The sequence below is a fragment of the Protomyctophum bolini genome (assembly GCF_963924005.1).
Source record: "Protomyctophum bolini genome assembly, chromosome: 10".
Lineage (NCBI taxonomy): Eukaryota > Metazoa > Chordata > Actinopteri > Myctophiformes > Myctophidae > Protomyctophum > Protomyctophum bolini.
The window spans coordinates 34,958,116-34,977,726 of NC_137871.1; the positions used below are offsets into that span (position 1 = coordinate 34,958,116).

Here is a 19,611-nt window from a genome sequence, read left to right on the forward strand (position 1 = left end):
GTTCCTTTCCCCTCCATCAAGACCGACACTATTTAATCCTCTTATCTTACATAACTGACAGTGTTATTTTTATATTAATAATTGTTATAAATGTTTTTTGTGAAATTATCAGTGGAAGTTGCTCAGTGGCGTTTTGAAGCACCCGGTAGAAACCGTCCACTTCCGCGTTTTTTTTCTCGATTTGGACACCAATCTTGGTGTCCAAAATGCGGAAGTGCAAACAGGCGCTCAATGTTAAACCCCAGTTGCTGCACAGGGTTTCCTCGTCATAGCTCCACGGGTCCGCCTGCAGTCCCCGTTCTTACCACTAGGGCAGAGCGCCTCAACGTTGGAGAGCTTCACTGGGAGCTTTGCGTGGGAAGGGCTTTCAGTCTGAATAATGAAGTGAAAGTGAGCGTCAGGCTACCATGTTCTTACATTCAGGGTGTTCATAAGGCAGCCAGTGGTGCTTCTTGTAGTGGTACTCAAGGTGCGAGTCGCGGCACTCCTCCTCCCGCGGATCGCTGTAGATGTCCTCGCACTCCTGAGTGTTGCACATCTGGAACCGGGAGTCGGTCCCGACACAGGAGCGGCCTCCGTTAGCCGGCCTGGAGTGGAGAGAGAGAGGGAGGGGAAAAAAAGAATGGGTTAAATGAACGTTTAACCCATTTTGGAGGGCGGGAACCCCTTTTGGCGTTAGCATTATGTTATGCTTTAGCTATTGAAAAATAGCAGATCTACAAGCTCATAGCGTGCCACCGAGTGGCGCACTACGAGCTTGTAGGTCTGTTATTTTTGAAAAATCGAAGACTGTCAGGATGTAGAAGACATTTTTAGACTCTGATCTCAGGTCAAAATGGGTTCAAATAAATTAATCAAGTAACAGAAAGAATCACAGCCCCCTCACGCATCATTAGAAGGGCATTCTAATGTGTGATCACTCATTTACTGCCCGATTTACCACACACACACACACACACACACACACACACACACACACACACACACACACACACACACACACACACACACGCACACACACACTCTTACTTTGGATTGTCACAGTTGCGTTCACGGAACTGCACCCCTCCCCCACAGGAGCGGGAGCACTGGCCAAACTCACTCCATGGACCCCAGTTGCCGTCCTGCTTGATGATGTCAGGGGTCAACCAGATGCAGTGACCTTTGAAGCAGTGCTGTCATTGGACAAGAAACACATTGCGTTTCAGTGAGTATGCAATACGTACATTCTTTAGACCAGGGAATCAGGGATTGTCCCCATCACGTTTTTTTTTTGTGCTCCCGATCCGATTCTGATCATTTGATTTGGAGTATCTTCCGATACCGATTTTTCCCGATCCAATATTTATATTTTTTATAGAGAACAGTTATCCCATATCACAATAGTATAATATCCAGAATCACAGACAATATCCAGTCTAATATCATGATATGGATATAATATTGATAATGAATTGCAATTTTATAATGAATTGCATTTTTATAGCGCTTTTCCAAGTTCTCAAAGCGCTTTACAGTGGTTCATTCATTCATACATTGGGAGGTGAAGCGGCGAACAGTCGACGCCAGCGTCCTCACTTCCCACATTCACACAACAACGGTGGCGAGCTGAGTTCACACCGACCGACTCACTGGAGGCAATGTGGGGTTCAGTGTCTTGCCAAAGGACACTTCGACATGTGGACAGGAGGAGGAGCCGGGATTCGAACCGCCGACCCAGGGATCATTGGACGACCTGCTGAGCCACGATACCAGGGATACTAGGGATCACTTTTCTTTGCTCCTGATCCGATTCCGAACATTTGAAAATGACGTGATCGGCCCCGATTTCCCATCACCTACTTTAGACCAGTGGTTCTCTAATGTCCACCAACAATCTGAAAATATTTTGTGCAAGGGACCCCCATACAAGTTTTGTGTTTACTCAAATGTTTAAAAATATATATTCCACATTCTTCATGCTTTTCGAAAATAGCACATCCATTATGCTCTTCCAGAGCCCACTTTTCCACCAAAATAACGTTGGTTCTAGAACTGGTTCCATTCTAGGTTCTTGGAACCTTTGTGCCATCATGGAATGGGGCATGGGCTGCCATTTCAAGTTCCGAACTAACGTTTAGGGTCCTGAACCACTTCATGTTTGCAGTGGAAACACTCTGAACTGGTTCAATATTAGGCGGGGGGAAAACAGAACAGAACCGGTTCAACCGGTTCAACCCTTGTGTCTTCCAGACACAAGGGTCTCACACCCAGTTATTTGTTTTTAAAGCGACAAAAAAAGCGCCCGTCACTACCTTCCCGTTCCCACACATGGTGCCGTCGATGGGTGGTCCTTTCTTGGTCTTGCAGAAGAAGGGGTTGTCGGGATGGCTGCACCACAGCTGCTTGCATGGGTCGAAGCTGCGGTACTGTGGACGCACAGAGGCACTCGTTCTTATATACGCACACAACATACAGGATTCCACAATAGACACTCTCCCTTGCTTGGACTCAGATACATGGAGGCGTTCATAAACATTCTCCACCTGACCTTAGATCTAAGGCTAACAGAACTAGTACGGTAGGACCAGAGCCATAGAGCAAGACAGAGTTACGACAACTCCGTTCACTTCATGGGGCTTCAGTCCAATGGCTTCAGTTCTACATAGACTTCTACTGCCGAAGAGCATATAGCAAACAGTGACAAAGTCCTGAACCGGAAGTCGGCAGAATGCACGGGACTCAGGCAACAGCCCAGCTTTAATGATCTTAAATCCCTTTATTTTAGATTGTTTTATAGTAATAGAGACTTTAGTTGTTACTGTACAATACTTTAAAGCAGTTGTCATGTTGCACACATGCTTAAAATAGCTATTATTTGCGCCGCCCTCGTTGAAAACAATGTATTTCTAACTCCAGTTTGTTTACTGTCCTGCAGGCTACATGAACAGTGCTCGAGCGCTCCGTTTTCTGCCCCCTCAATGCCGAAACTCTGTCTTACTCTATGGCTCTGGGTAGGATGCCATCTTACTCTATGGCTCTGGGTAGGATGCCATCTTACTCTATGGCTATGGGTAGGATGCCATCTTACTCTATGGCTCTGGGTAGGATGCCATCTTACTCTATGGCTCTGGGTAGGATGCCATCTTACTCTATGGCTATGGGTAGGATGCCATCTTACTCTATGGCTCTGGGTAGGACAAAAGGTTAAGATGGCAGCCATTAGATGCCATCTCGGCAGTCAATAGCATCCGTACCTGTTCATCTACTTGTATAGACTGTATACAACTGTCAAAAGTGTTATCTTTTTGTTTTTCTCTCGTCTAAAAAACTTAGCATGAAGAAAAATGTGACGTCAAGACAATTGTAAAAAGCGTCGTGTAGGGATATTTTCTATTGGCCGTTAAGTCAAATGTCTTGGATATCCTGTGCTTAATAAAACAAACTTTATGTTTACAGAAATCACTACCACATCTGTCGAAAATGAGTCAATGACCAAAAAGACAGTAGAGCGCGATGAGACTAGACATGGGCATCGGGGAGTAGAATAGATAGAGATACAACATATAAATACAAAACCAAATTCATCCACAACAACAACAACAACAACAAAAGCATTGCTTGGCGCCGGGCCTTTGTTGCGCTCACTGCCGTTTACTCCACTCCATAAAAAACACACACCGATCATGCAAACCAAAAACCAAAAGATGACAAGAGAGACGCGCTCTCCAAAGATGAGACAGCCTGCCGTTCAGTCGAGTCACAGGGGAGACTAGAGGTCAGAGGAGAGGTCGAAAGGTCAAACAGTGGGGTCTCAGGGACCTCTAAAGATGCCCTCAGACATCGAGAACTATCATCAATCGCCCCTTCCTTTGCCTTGTAAACCGTTAAATGCCACACTAATATCTTTATAGTGACCACTGTCTAAAGGGACAACGTATGCCCTCCTCCCTGGTTCCCCAAGACCTCCAGGTCCACCGTGACCCCCCGTTCACCTCTACAGGTCAGAGGTCAAGTCAGTATATCGATGGCCACATTGCGGTAGGTAGGTACGTCGGTAGGTAGGTAGGTAGGCACCGATGGCACCAGACTGTCTGAAGGATCCTAAAAGTCGCAGTGAAACATCACGCTCTGGGGTTTTATACCCAACCGTTTGTGGCTGGGACAACATGTATATGACAATGTATAGCACTTCTGCATGGCTGAATAATGGCACAATGATTAAAGCCAGATTTGTAGGATGATAATTATGGGTCGTGTTGGTCTTTCAAGCCCATCTATCTCTTCAACGACCTTGAAAAGACCGACGGAGCAGACCGAGAAGGGCATTCGACCGATCATGACACATGACAGCCATTCACCAAATGTTATGAATTTCCATTTCTAAGTAGCTATAGCTATCTAGGAGGCTTTGACTAATTTGGTTGCAGTTAAGGTTATTTGTGTGGCTGCAGAGGGCGCAGGCAGAAAACGTGTCTTGAGAGACTATGTCAAACTGTCACACTGACCAGAGATACGTGACCAGAGACACGTGACCAGAGACACGTGACCAGAGATACGTGACCAGAGACACGTGACCAGAGACAACGTGCAGCATTTTAGAATCCTCCAGAGCACACAGACGTCAAAGTGGGGGGGGGGGGGGGGGGACGACAAACGGGACAGAAGAAGAAGACGACACAGAGTAACGACACGAGGTAAAGCATAAAACACAAAGGAAACAACACGTTGTTACACGGCATGTTCAAGACGACAATATCAACATTGTTCCAAGGATAAAACAAAACAGAACGAGAGGATGATGAAAGAAAGCGTCCACAAAGCGTCTTCGCGGGGGGAGGTTTTGGTGGAGTACCTTACCTGTGGTCCTGCCTGGCTGGTCTTTAGTAGCTGAGGGGAGAATTAGAGGGTAATCTAGCAATATGCGTGCAAAGCCCCACCACAATAAAGCCCCCCCCTCTGACAACCAAGCGACAGCTCGTCAACAGCGTGCCACGGTGGCCCTCACTCACTGTCACAAAGGAGGTGAGGGTGAAAGAAGTAGCGGTTTTTCGGATGTTATCAGATGATTTCATCTCCGTCATCGGCCCTTATCAACACCATGCAATGCAGCCAGTATGGACATTTCCTACATATTGACGTTTTTGTTGTCGGCCATTGTGTCCGACGTGGCGTCGGTCTAACCCTAACCCCACAGCACGCCACTCTACACATCCACAGAGCCTCCGTGGGACACTGACCCATTGTCAATCGTATAGCCCGCCTCTTGTTAGGGCGGAGTTGTTGCATAGCGCGGTTTCGCGATGTTTGCGCTTCAGCGGCAGTAATTTCACTTCCGCGTTTCCTAGCTGCATACTCGCGGTATAGGCAGAATGTAGGAAGCAACATTCTAAATCCTACACGGGTTGTGCTTATAACCACGTCCCGCTTCTGTGGCCAACGCGGAAGTGCTTCTCGCCTACAACAACTGTGGACTAGACCTAAATATAACTCTATGGACTAGACCGCGACGGACGGAGGCCCGCCGTCTCAAGTGAACTTGAGCCACGTGAGACACAACCAAGCGAGCTGAAGCGAGGGAGTTGCCGTGTGGAACGTTGCGAACGTTCGCTTAGCGCCGACTCAGCCCCGTTGGAGTTGTGACCCGATAGACGGAGAATAGTAAATCATGTTCTGGTGAGAGCGTTTTCCCCCCGACTGCCACACAAAGTGGCTACTGGCCAATCACAGCGAGTCCATCCACACTGGCCAGTCACAGCACGTCCTTGCACAAGGAACGCATTGAAGGACGCATGTAGGAGATGTCCATATGGCCTCCATCGCATGGTCCTGATAAGACCATGCTGGTGATTATCGGTCGATAACATTCGAAGCGGGTGAAAGAAGAAGATTTAAGCTGCTCAGTGCCCAGTGCCAAGATGCTGCTGGGGGATGTAGGGGCCACTAGGGGGCGCTCTCATCTAGACACGGAAGAAGTTAATTTAAAGTCCGAGAGTGTTGCATGAACAGAACCGAATGGGACCCTCTGGGCAGCGGTGCAAAACCTACTCCATTTTATTTTACTTCAGTAAAAGTATCAATGCTGCAATGTAGAAGTTACTCTGTTGCAAGTAAGTCTGCTATAAAAAAAATGCAATGATTACAAAAGTATTGTTATGAAAATGTACCAAAAGTACTAATCATGCAGAATGTCCCATTTCAAGTTTCAAATGTATAAAATGCATTAAAATAATCATTTGAAAATAGCAGATCTAAAAGCTCTACAATGCGTCGCGATGAGCTTGTAGATCGGCTATTTTCAAATGGCCAAAATATATAGAGGGCTAAAGTGGGTAATGTATGGTTCGTAATAATACTCACAATCTACAAAGTATCTATAGTAACTAAAGTTTAGAATAATTGTAGCGGAGAAACGGTACAATATTTGCCTCCGAGATGCAGTGGAGTAAGTAAGAAGTACAGTAAGATTGGATATACTCCAGTAAAGTAAACCACTAAATTGTACGTACTGCCATCTGGGTCCATTTGGTTCCATTTATACTTGCTCCGAATTAAACTTACACTGAGGATTTGACTGTGTGTGCATAGTATTGTGGCCCTTTTGTCTATGTCCTAGAAACATAATTAATTGCATTGTGTATGTTGCACTGTGTATGGAATGGATATGACACTGTGTGTGTGTGTGTGTGTGTGTGTGTGTGTGTGTGTGTGTGTGTGTGTGTGTGTGTGTGTGTGTGTGTGTGTGTGTGTGTGTGTGGGGCGTTATATATCAAGGAAATTGACTATCAAAGTAGACTATCAAAACCAATTACCTGCTTTTAAGCAAGATGTCAAATCCCACAGAGGCCGAGAGAGGAAAGCAGAAGACATCAGAAGGATGTGAACAGGCTGTGTATGTAAAGATTCTCAATTCATTACATATGGACAGAGAGCGAGAGAGAGCGTAGAGTCAGTGCTGGCTTCAAATCACTCGGGCAAACGTTCTTCAGTCTATGGTAAAGAGAAATGTCAATCTGGCTTTTTCTTTTTATATATAAGTGTCAGTTTCGATTCAAAGTGAGTTATAAAAGCCCAATTCATGGTGAGATTGAGAGAAGCCGCTAGGGATTGGCCATGAGCAGACGACAGTACAGACGGGCCATTTGAGACACTTCACACGTCCTGCCGTCGGCAAGACAGACAGACAGTGGACTGTCAGTAAATTGTCAGGACATTGTCAGTGATAATTGTTTTGTAAAGCAGTGGTTCTCAAACTTGTTCATGTCAAGGACCCCCCAAATTGACATCCATCAGCCTGCGGACCCCTATTTGTACACCTTTGGCAGTGATTTCCCAACCGTTTTCATTTCAAGGACCCCCCCCCCCCCCGGTTTGACATGTATTAACCCATTCTGAACGGGAACCCATTTTGGTGTTGGCATCATGTCGTGCTTTAGCTATTGAAAAATAGCAGATCCTACGAGCTTGTAGGTCTGCTATTTTTGAAAAATCGAAGAACGACTGACATTTTTTAGAATCTGATCTCAGGTCAGAATGGGTTAATCGGACCAGTGTGTGTCCAGTGGAAACCTCGTATGAATCTGATCTCAGGTCAGAATGGGTTAAGCTACCGGACGCCCATTTTTAACGGCATTTCTATCTCTGGGACCCCCGATTTATATTGTGAAATCAATGTTAATTTAACTCTGAGAGTGCACAAATGGAACCAATGTGTCCCGTCAGGGTCCATTTGGTTCCATTTGTACACTCTCAGAGTTACAGTCCCATAAGGTCATTTGGTTCCAACTATCATTTTTCTGGGGACCCCCTGGAACTCCCTCAAGGACCCCTGGGGGTCCCCGGACCCCACTTTGAGAACCACTGATGTAAATGCTATTCAGATTCAGATTTGTTTTTTTACAATGAAAATAAGTGTCGACACTTGTTTTCAGTAATAAAAGAGAAGAATTAGCAAGGCTAAAACAGGGAATAGAACCTTTTGGAGAAAGAAAACTAGTACTAGTATAAAATGCAGGAAAAGTAGAGAAAAAGTGTTGGAATGGCACATCTGTATACCGGTATGACTGCTTCTATAGTTAGTAGATGAGTGAGTGAATGTTAGTAAGTAGACGCTAGCAATTTGGATGCTACAGTATAGTGTTCTGCGAGTGTTTTCTCATGCCAATAATTAAATGAAGCCTCATTTGATTTGAACTGAACTGGGAGGAGACTTAATAATTAAGGGAGGTCTTACCGCCGTGCACATGGTGTAGCCCACGCCGAAGTCGAAGCGACACTGTTCGTTCATGGAGTAGTGCAGCCCGGGGAGCTGGGGCAGCGACGGCCAGTTGTGGTCAAACGGATCGTCCCGGAGACAGTCATAGGAGCTGCATTATAGGAGGAGGAGGAGAGCAGTGTTGATTTCGTCGACTGATAGTAAGACAAAGAATGTTTCGTCGACTACCTTTTTTCCTGACGATAACTACATGGAAACTGACTGTCGTATCTTAGAAATGGCATAATTAAAGACACCGTTCTAAACTATAGAGAAAGGATGGAGCTCTCTAAAGCAAACTTGTAGAGTAGTGAAAACCTTGTCATCAGATGATCAGATGAAGAACGCAGGCAGAGAGATTTCCTCGGAGTGTGATGTGTACCATTTATTGAAACCAAGACAAAGACAGAGAGAGCTTCGCCGTGACCATGCCGGACCACACAGACTGCCTGACCGCTGGAAGTGGCCAGTCAGCTAAGACTAAATTAAAAGCTTAAGCTATGATGAGTAAAACTAATATATTGACATTTCAGATTTAACCAAGCATCTCGTTAGTGACTATAGTCACTACCCAGGGCAAGGAAGGACACTACACTACACAGGCAGCCGTTCTCAAGTAGACGGTTTATTCCTCTCAGATCAAGGAATAATTAACAATAATATTACTTTACACAGATAACTCTCCACTCTTCTTTGGGTGTTTGTGGAGACGACTGATTTAAATTTCGAGGTCAGGTCTAAATGGGTTGAATCAGTCATCCTCCATCTCACATACGGTATACTTGAGTAATTGTACTTGAGTAAATGCGTCGCCACCTGCAGGCTGTCCTGAGGCCTGCAGGCCGCCCGCTGCACAGGCTTATTGCTCCGTGTGTGTACGTGACTGCAGGTGTGGCCCGGCCGCCGCTGCCGCTGTGCTGTCACTGTCACTTATGTAATACTCTGTCAAGTTTATTATATCTGCTGCGTTCTAACTGCCTCACTCTCCACTGCTATTTTTACACCACGCACGCGCCATATGAATCTATCATGTGCCTTTTTATGCATATACATTTCACACACGGCTCATATTGATGTAACACCAGTTATATGTTATTCTTTGGTTTCTTTCTTTCTTCTATTTCTCTCTCTCTCCACCTTTCTTTGACGGAGCTCGCCTCGTAACGAGAAAGAATCTCACGAATGCTGGGTGCACACGGGGGCTGACTGACACATGTACTGTACGTACTGTATGCCCCCCTGGTGGGGCATACTGTACAGTACTGTACAGTACATGTGGAGCAGTAGCCCCCACATCCGTGTGTAGGTCGTATCATAGGTCGTATGTCTTACTGTATGTATCGTCCCAGTTCTTGCATGCTGGATCTGGACCAATTGAAAAGTGTGTGTGTGTGTGTGTGTGTGTGTGTGTGTGTGTGTGTGTGTGTGTGTGCGTGTGTTGCGTGCGTGCGTGAGTGCGTGCGTGCTTACTGCAGGTATCGTTCCAGTTCCTGCATGCTGCAACGGGACCAGTGGAAGCGGTGGAAAGCAGCTTGCACCAACGGGGCCATGATGCTCCCCATGTGCACCTCATCTCCACAGCGGTTCCCCTGCCCGTCGTGCTCCATGCCCAGACTGGACACAGGGAGGAGAGGAGAGGGACACAGGGAGGCGGAGAGGAGAGGAGAGGAGAGGGACACGGGGAGACGGTGGAGGGGAGACGGACGGAGGAGATTAAGACAGGTATAGGAGTGTGATTTATTTACCCCGCCACATGTAGCGAGTGTTGCGTCACTATAGTATATTATTGAGAAGACTTGAATCCAGCGCTAAACTTACACGTGTCCCGTCTCGTGTGCGACCACAAAGGCCGAGGAGAAGCCGTCCTCATGGTTCAGAGTACAACTCCTCACTGCATGGCACATACCTGTCACTGGAGCGTAACCTAGGCAACCAGAGAGAGAGAGAGAGAGAGAGAGAGAGAGAGAGAATGTCTTTTATGCATTTCCCAGTGTTTTCTTGTGCTAATAAACCAATGTGGACAGATTGCTGTAACTGACGCTCACGGCATCCTAAAGCATCATTAAATGCTGTCAAAAGAACAGATCTACAAGCTATCCAAGTGTCGTATCGCATAGTGTCGTAGCGCATCGTTAGCCTGTCTGTCCCATGCTGGGTTCCTTACAGTCGTAGAGTTGCGGTGCTGTTCGCTCTGCCTTATTGATTTTTCCGATGCTGAAGGCTGAGCGCAAGGGCAGATGAAGGGTTGCTGCATAGCTGCTATAGGCCACTATAGCCTTAAGTATCCTGTCCCCTGGCTGCTATAGGCCACTATAGCCTTAAGTATCCTGTCCCCTGGCTGCTATAGGCCACTATAGCCTTTAGTGTCCTGACCCCTGGCTGCTATAGGCCACTATAGCCTTTAGTATCCTGTCCCCTGGCTGCTATAGGCCACTATAGCCTTTAGTATCCTGTCCCCTGGCTGCTATAGGCCACTATAGCCTTTAGTATCCTGTCCCCTGGCTGCTATAGGCCACTATAGCCTTTAGTATCCTGTCCCCTGGCTGCTATAGGCCCCTAGCCTTTAGTGTCCTGTCCCCTGGCTGCTATAGGCCCCTATAGCCTTTAGTATCCTGTCCCCTGGCTGCTATAGGCCCCTAGCCTTTAGTGTCCTGTCCCCTGGCTGCTATAGGCCACTATAGCCTTTAGTGTCCTGTCCCCTGCATGCCGTGGGACAGACAGAGAGTAGCCTATAGGTCTGTGGTGGGACAGACAGAGAGTAGTCTATAGGTCTGTGGTGGGACAGACAGAGAGTAGCCTATAGGTCTGTGCCTCACCCTGCATGCCGGTGGGTCCTAAAGAGAGTAGGCTATAGGTCTGTGCCTCACCCTGCATGCCGTGGGGCAGACAGAGAGTAGCCTATAGGTCTGTGGTGGGACAGACAGAGAGTAGCCTATAGGTCTGTGCCTCACCCTGCATGCCGTGGGGCAGACAGAGAGTAGCCTATAGGTCTGTGGTGGGACAGACAGAGAGTAGCCTATAGGTCTGTGGTGGGACAGACAGAGAGTAGCCTATAGGTCTGTGGTGGGACAGACAGAGAGTAGCCTATAGGTCTGTGGTGGGACAGACAGAGAGTAGCCTATAGGTCTGTGCCTCACCCTGCATGCCGTGGGGCAGACAGAGAGTAGTCTATAGATCTGTGCCTCACCCTGCATGCCGGTGGGTCCTAAAGAGAGTAGTCTATAGGTCTGTGCCTCACCCTGCATGCCGGTGGGGCCAAACTCTTGCCGCGTGAGGAAGATGGCATGGTCGTGATGCTCCGTGTCGCCCTTGTCTTGTTTCTGCTGCAGGAACGCCCATCGACACACGTTCTCCAAACTCTGCGATGGATTCCCCAGTTCAATCAGACTCATAGACTGGATGGGGGAGAGAGAGAGAGAGAGAGAGAGAGAGAGAGAGAGAGAGAGAGAGAGAGAGAGAGAGAGGTGGTTGGGAAAGTATTAGAGGAGAGATTTGGTTTTGATGGTGAAGTGTTTGGCTCAACTACAACCTGTAGGGGGCAGTGTTAAGATAACAATCAATTTGTCAAGACCTGCACCTGCACATTGTTGAGCTGGTGTCTAGACACAAACCCACATAGACACATGTATACAAGATTAACAAGAAACAAGAAATTGCAGTAATTTAGTGACAGGTCTTTTTTGTTTTGTTTTTTTACTTTATCGCTGCATGATTGCAGTAAAGCTCCCTAACAATCATCAATAAAATCCAAAACACAGACAGATATAGTTATTTGCTTATTGTATTGGCTTATCACAGCGGCTGTCAACCTTCTTCTGGATCGGGGCCAAGTTGAAAAGCGTCCGTGGCCAATCACCAATCTGCCCTCTTAACACGACAGCCAAGCGTCACATGGGTGGGCCAAACTGGGCCATTTATACAATTTGTGTTTATACTGGTGCTATAAAATCTTAGTGTTTTGTCATACATACTTCTACTGCCCCCACTGGTGGGGCATATGTACTTCTACTGCCCCCACTGGTGGGGCATATGTACTTCTACTGCCCCCACTGGTGGGGCATATGTACTTCTACTGCCCCCCACTGGTGGGGCATATGTACTTCTACTGCCCCCACTGGTGGGGCATATGTACTTCTACTGCCCCCACTGGTGGGGCATATGTACTTCTACTGCCCCCACCAGTGGGGCATATGTACTTCTACTGCCCCACATCTGTGGAATGCCCTCGCTAAGCAACACAGTCATACTGTCGCTTTAAAACATGGACGTAAAATGTACCTTTTTATAATCTTTTCTTATTTTTTATCTATGCCTTGATTTCACTCACGTTTTTAATCAACCCATTTTTGAGTGGTGCAACCACTACAACCAGCAATGTCCGTGTACCTGTTTGTGTACCTGTTTGTTTGTGCGTGTACCTGTTTGTGTACCTGTTTGTTTGTGTACCTGCATGAGGTACACAAACAAACACAAAAAAAGTACACAAGCAGTAGGGGGCGCCAGAAACAGAGAGAGGGGTAGTGCTGTGTCTCTAATGAGAGAGAGAGAGAGAGAGAGGGGGGGGGGGGGGGGGGGAAATTGCAACACTCAGTGTGTGATTTTTATTATTATTATATATTTTTTACCCCTAGTAGGATCTTACAGTATGTTGTTTCTTTGCTGATTTATGCCATTGTGTTTAAACCCTGTAACAATTCTCCACATCTCACTTCTATCCGTCTTTGTACATATACTGTTTCACAGTACACACAGGCGTGCGTGCGTGCGTGCGTGCCGGCTATTGTAAGTGAAGACATATGGCCTGCCTCTGCACAAATGATGGAGTGTGAATTCTGCACAAACTCCCTTGTGGTGTGTGTGTGTGTGTGTGTGTGTGTGTGTGTGTGTGTGTGTGTGTGTGTGTGTGTGTGCGCATTTGTGTGTGGTATTGGAGTAGAAAGAGTTGAGCAACAGTGTAAGCATTGATTGGACTTGTATGTGTTTATGTATGTTTGCATGTCTATATGTGCACCTACTGTATGTGTGCGTGCGTGCGCATGCGTGTGACATGGTCTATGATATTGAAGACTGGGTTCGAGTGCGTCACGTACTGTAAGGATCCATGTGTGTACTTATTTATATACATGTGTACGTGTGTGTGTGTGTGTGTGTCTATGTGCACGCGTGCACACATACGTATGTGCGTGTGCGCCTGCATTCAGGGTCACACAGCCAATCAGCAGGCTGTCTGGGTGCAGCTCTGTTGCCATGGTAATTGGGGATGATAGACAGCTGGAGCTCTGGTCGGAGCTGCATAGGGGTGGGGCCAGAATGACCAGTGTAGAAGTGTGTGTGTGGCTATCAGTCGAGGACCTGGCATATATAAGCACTTCATCTAGGAGGGAATATCTCAGCTGTTCTTTGCTAATATGACCCCAGGGAACAACTTGGGAACTATGAGAAATTCTCTATCCGGGAAGAAATACCCGAGAAATGACCACGCCTTTAAAAAAAAATAACCGCCACTTCAAACATGGCTCTATATCTTATAAAGCAGCGCAGGCTTTTCATATCAAGGCCCATAATGTATTCTGCATCTGAGCCACGGACCACCAATTTTACGACATTAACCTCTCAGGACCCAAAACTTAGAATATTTTGTTTGTCCACAATTCCGTGCTGTATTGATGTAAGTACCATTAGGAGAGATAACAGGCAAACGTTGATCAAAATAACTATTTCTTCTACATTCTCTAATTGTGTCAGACTTGAATGAAACTCCATTTGGTTTCACTTTACACTCGCAAGAGTTAAAGATATATAAGAGTACTAAGAGTCCATTTGGTTACCAACTCTCCATCATTTAGCTGGGGACCACCTGGAACCCCTTCAAAGACCACTGTTGGTACCCGGACCACTGGTTGAAAACCACCGTTCTAAAGTAAACCTAAGATGTTCTGTGGTGCTCAAGATATTCAGAATACTCATGTTTGAATACTCAATAGACCGTACACGGCAGTCATCTTGCCATTGAGTTAATGGCAGGTGGTGCAACTAGCTGCAATTTGCAAATTGACAGCCCACACATCCAAACAGAAAGGCCCAATCTAATTGTATTAAATTACGTCAAACTCATTCATGCATTGCAGCGGTATGAAAAGCGTGACATCTATCTGTCTTTCTATCTGCAAAGCTACTGTTATATGAGCTACAGTCCGGTTCTGTACGTCTGTTCCTCTCAGGTTTTCAAAGGTACCTTTCAAAACCTTTCAGGTGAAAGGTACCTCTGATCGGTGGGGGTTTAGTCTTAAGGGGTGTGTTTGTACTTTAGTTTGGAAGTGCTCGCTTTCAGTAAAGCAAAGTCCTGCTGCCTCCTGCATTATGTGCAAATTCAAAAGTTCAGAACAGGTGGCACGCAGGGCCGTTGATTGATATCCAACGAGCACTTCCAAACTCCAACACTGCACCAGCAAGGAATTTCTTGACAAAAGTAAGCTCATAACATGTCTACAGTGGATTTTGAAACAAACTAATAATAATAATAATAATATGTTTGGAGATTTATTTGGAAATTTACAGTGGAGATTTATTCTTATTGTAAAAAAAAGGGGGGGGGGAGGGGGGATCGTGACATCACGTGACATCAGCCCCCATATATGGTGCCCAGGTCATTGTGCATGCTGCTTCTCGCCCTCAGGCGTCTTACTGGTAGATCTGATATTTTTCAATAGCTAAAGTATAACATAATGCTTAATACCCCGTTCCCGTCCAGAATGGGTTAAAAAACAACAACGTATTCAGCCTCTGCCACAGTGTGTGTTTTGCCTGGAGGTGGTCCACAGGGCCCCTATGACTTCACGACACCTGTCAATCACACACCTGTCAATCACACACCTGGGAAACCCCCCCCCCCCCCCCTTTTTTTTCTTTTTAAGTTGTGCCCTCAAACCCTCCGAGGGCACACGTTGCACAAGATAAATATTCACAGCCACTGCTAGTGCTACAGAACGACTTCATCCTCCTCCTGGGGGAATGAAACACTGCTAGTGCTACAGAACGACTTCATCCTCCTCCTGGGGGAATGAAACACTGCTAGTGCTACAGAACGACTTCATCCTCCTCCTGGGGGAATGAAACACTGCTAGTGCTACAGAACGACTTCATCCTCCTCCTGGGGGAATGAAACACTGCTAGTGCTACAGAACGACTTCATCCTCCTCCTGGGGGAATGAAACACTGCTAGTGCTACAGAACCACTTCATCCTCCTCCTGGGGGAATGAAACACTGCTAGTGCTACAGAACCACTTCATCCTCCTCCTGGGGGAATGAAACACTGCTAGTGCTACAGAACCACTTCATCCTCCTCCTGGGGGAATGAAACACTGCTAGTGCTACAGAACGACTTCATCCTCCTCCTGGGGGAATGAAACACTGCTAGTGCTACAGAACGACTTCATCCTCCTCCTGGGGGAATGAAACACTGCTAGTGCTACAGAACGACTTCATCCTCCTCCTGGGGGAATGAAACACTGCTAGTGCTACAGAACCACTTCATCCTCCTCCTGGGGGAATGAAACACTGCTAGTGCTACAGAACGACTTCATCCTCCTCCTGGGGGAAGGAAACACTGCTAGTGCTACAGAACGACTTCATCCTCCTCCTGGGGGAATGAAACACTGCTAGTGCTACAGAACGACTTCATCCTCCTCCTGGGGGAATGAAACACTGCTAGTGCTACAGAACGACTTCATCCTCCTCCTGGGGGAATGAAACACTGCTAGTGCTACAGAACCACTTCATCCTCCTCCTGGGGGAATGAAACACTGCTAGTGCTACAGAACGACTTCATCCTCCTCCTGGGGGAATGAAACACTGCTAGTGCTACAGAACGACTTCATCCTCCTCCTGGGGGAATGAAACACTGCTAGTGCTACAGAACGACTTCATCCTCCTCCTCTGCTAGTGCTACAGAACGACTTCATCCTCCTCCTGGGGGAAGGAAACACTGGCAGACATCATATTTCAGCATGTGATCACTACTACTAATAATAATAATGCGATCACTATACTACTACTAATAATTATAATAATGATAATAATGCGATCACTACTACTAATAATAATAATGCGATCACTATACTACTACTAATAATTATAATAATAATAATAATGCGATCACTACTACTAATAATAATAATAATGCGATCACTACTACTACTAATAATAATAATGCGATCACTATACTACTACTAATAATTATAATAATAATAATAATAATGCGATCACTACTACTACTAATAATAATAATAATAATAATAATAATAATGCGATCACTACTAATAATAATAATAATAATAATGCGATCACTACTACTACTAATAATAATAATGCGATCACTATACTACTACTAATAATTATAATAATAATAATAATAATGCGATCACTACTAATAATAATAATGGGATCACTATACTACTACTAATAATTATAATAATAATAATAATGCGATCACTACTAATAATAATAATAATAATGCGATCACTATACTACTACTAATACTTATAATAATAATAATAATAATAATGCGATCACTACTACTAATAATAATAATAATAATGCGATCACTACTACTACTAATAATAATAATGCGATCACTTCTAGAGCAACATTAATTTCCATGCCTGAGGTTTATTCTCTCGTTCCCCCATTTGAGATCCTCATTGAACAACGATATGCTCAAGGCCATTCCTTTCATAGTGTTATAATAATATCAACGTGAATAAACAATGTCATGGACTATATAGGCATGCGGTGGAACGTAACTAAGTACATTTACTTAACCCATTTAGACTTGAGGCTAAATTAAAAAATAACTAAAATAAAGGCTTCTGAATCCTAACTATGTCAGTGCGGTGCTCAACCTTTTTCATGTCAAGGACCGCCAGAATTATCTGTATTTGTCTGCGGACCCCCATCTGAAAATATGTTGTTCAAGGGACCCCCCCCCCCCCCCCCCCCCCAGAAGGAAATATGTTGTTCAAGGGACCCCCCCCCCATCTGAAAATATGTTGTTCCCCCCAGAAGCAAAGATTTGAGCTAAAAACATTTGCTCTGGCCCGGACAGCTCAACCGTCTGGGCACCTATAGGCTGCTGAGCCAGCCTGACGGCGTGCCGCGGGTTCGACTCCCGATCCCAACGGCCTTTGCCGCATGTCCTCCCCCCATCTCTCTACCCAGTTCCTGTCAGATTGTTTTCCTATCAATAAAGGCAGAAAAAGCCGAAAGATATCTTTAAAAAACATTTGCCCGCCCCCTTTCAGAACGAAGAGGGCACCAGGAAATAACAAAGCGGTGTGAGCTTATAGATTGGCTATAGTTTCACTACGTTTGAATTAGTTTCACCACAAGATTTGTAATGTGTAGCGGAGTGAAAGTCATGAGTTTGTAAATAAATAAAAAAATACAAAAAAGATTTGTTTTAAAAAGTAAACTTTTACTTCTATTCACGAGTTGCTCGAGTTAATTAATTGTAGAACACTTTCCCTGTGATTCGTGAGTTGCCCGAGTTATCTTTTCATTGTTTACCGGTAATCCACGGTTTTAAGTCATACGGGAAATCCACCGGACAGAATGGGATATGAGACACGTTTTGATGACCCAAAAAGGTCCGTCGCTCCGGCGTGCAAAGGGTTCTGGGAAATTGAGTCCCCATTGATCTCAGGTAAAAATGGGTTAATTACAGTACAGTATAGTCAAGTAAATGTACTCAGTTACTGTCCACTGTTTATGAATGATGGAGGGCTATCATTGAGTGTTTATCTGGGACCTGGACTTCCCATGATGCAGTGCTGCAGCAGCCCACAGGAGGAAGCAGGCTGATTGCATAACGGGCAGAGTATCTTCTGTACGTGTTCTTTGGTGCTGAACTGTGAAGGCGTGCGACTTTGAAAACACTCCCCTGGGACCGCGCATGCTTTTAGTTCCTATTTTGCTCAGCCCACTGGAATAACAGGCTTCAGGGCGTCAGAGTTCTTCTCAGTACGCGTGCGTGCGTGCATGTGTGCGTGTTTGTGTGTACGCACACAATGTACTGCATGTGTGTGTGTGCGGTGGTTTTCAAACCTTTTGCCAAACGCACAGGGGGGGGGGGGGGGGGGGGGGAGTAATTTAGTAAGAGACTAGCTTTGACTCTCATTGTAACGATGGAATGCGGAAGTGCTCATTCTATCTCAATGGGATAGTTCCAGCCATAGGAGCAATGTTTGGAACTATAGCCCATAGGCGCCCGCTGTGCGGCGAGATCAAAGCGTGTCGCTAATCTCCTACTCTCCACTCTGAGGGGGGGAGGTACGCAGATGCATAAAGTGAGTGGCAAAGTGAGTTTAACGTCCATTAACGCAGTGGTTCCCAAACTTTTTCATGTCAAGGTCCCCCAAAATGACACTAATTGGTTCCAAATAGACACACCACAGAGCTCTCTGCACCTTGGGGAGCCACTATGGAACATGTAAGCTGTGTGTGTAGTTTCCTATAGAGCCAACATGGCCGCTGTGTGTGTAGTTTCCTATAGAGCCAACATGGCCGCTGTGTGTGTAGTTTCCTACCTTGCCGTAGCCCAGCATGATGATCCTCACCAACACCACGTTGATTCTGGCTCCCAGAGACTGGTCGTGATAGATCTCATTCACCTACAGAACACACACACACACGCACACGCGCACACACACACACACACACACACACACACACACACACACACGCACACGTTCCATGTTAATGATTGTAGGAGCATGTCTCTCATTAATGCTAGACATGCTCTGATACTCCAAAGGACTACGCCAGGTTTCATTACCTAAATCCCAGCCTACAGGTGACTAATGCACATACCTAGATCTGTCCGGTGTACGCGTGCGTGCGTGTGTGGTAACTAATGTAGGCCTAGAGGTCTGTGAGGCACAAAATCATTACTATCAGATTAATAATGCAGCCCAATGCTTAACTCTGCTATAGGAGAGAGAGAGAGAGAGAGAGAGAGAGAGAGAGAGAGAGAGAGTATTGCTGAGAGAGGAGTTTCCTCTGGGTGTTTAGAATTGACCAATAAGGGTCCATTTTAAGGATGTAGCTGTGTAGCTATAGCAGCACATGGATGCCTGTAAATCCACAATATCCAGTACCACTATCTACTGTCTGTCTCCTGGCTCTTCCTATCCTATCTATCCAGTATCACTATCTACTGTCTGTCTCCTGGCTCTTCCTATCCTATCTATCCAGTATCACTATCTACTGTCTGTCTCCTGGCTCATCCTGTCCTATCTATCCAGTATCAGTATCTACTGTCTGTCTCCTGGCTCATCCTGTCCTATCTATCCAGTATCACTATCTACTGTCTGTCTCCTGG

General features: G+C 45.8%; 1 protein-coding gene across 1 annotated transcript in view; it reads right to left on the reverse strand.

The window, feature by feature from the left end:
* LOC308322050 (A disintegrin and metalloproteinase with thrombospondin motifs 2-like) overlaps positions 1-19,611 on the reverse strand; it is a 171,764-nt gene that overhangs the window by 23,052 nt on the left and 129,101 nt on the right. Inside the window, exons 5-12 of the mRNA XM_080773238.1 lie at positions 18,818-18,901; positions 11,472-11,628; positions 10,052-10,157; positions 9,704-9,847; positions 8,213-8,345; positions 2,295-2,408; positions 1,030-1,175; positions 418-587 (exon numbers count right to left, since the gene is read on the reverse strand). Of these exons, the coding sequence (XP_080629364.1) occupies positions 418-587; positions 1,030-1,175; positions 2,295-2,408; positions 8,213-8,345; positions 9,704-9,847; positions 10,052-10,157; positions 11,472-11,628; positions 18,818-18,901 (1,054 nt within the window). The remainder of the gene's footprint in view (positions 1-417; positions 588-1,029; positions 1,176-2,294; positions 2,409-8,212; positions 8,346-9,703; positions 9,848-10,051; positions 10,158-11,471; positions 11,629-18,817; positions 18,902-19,611) is intronic.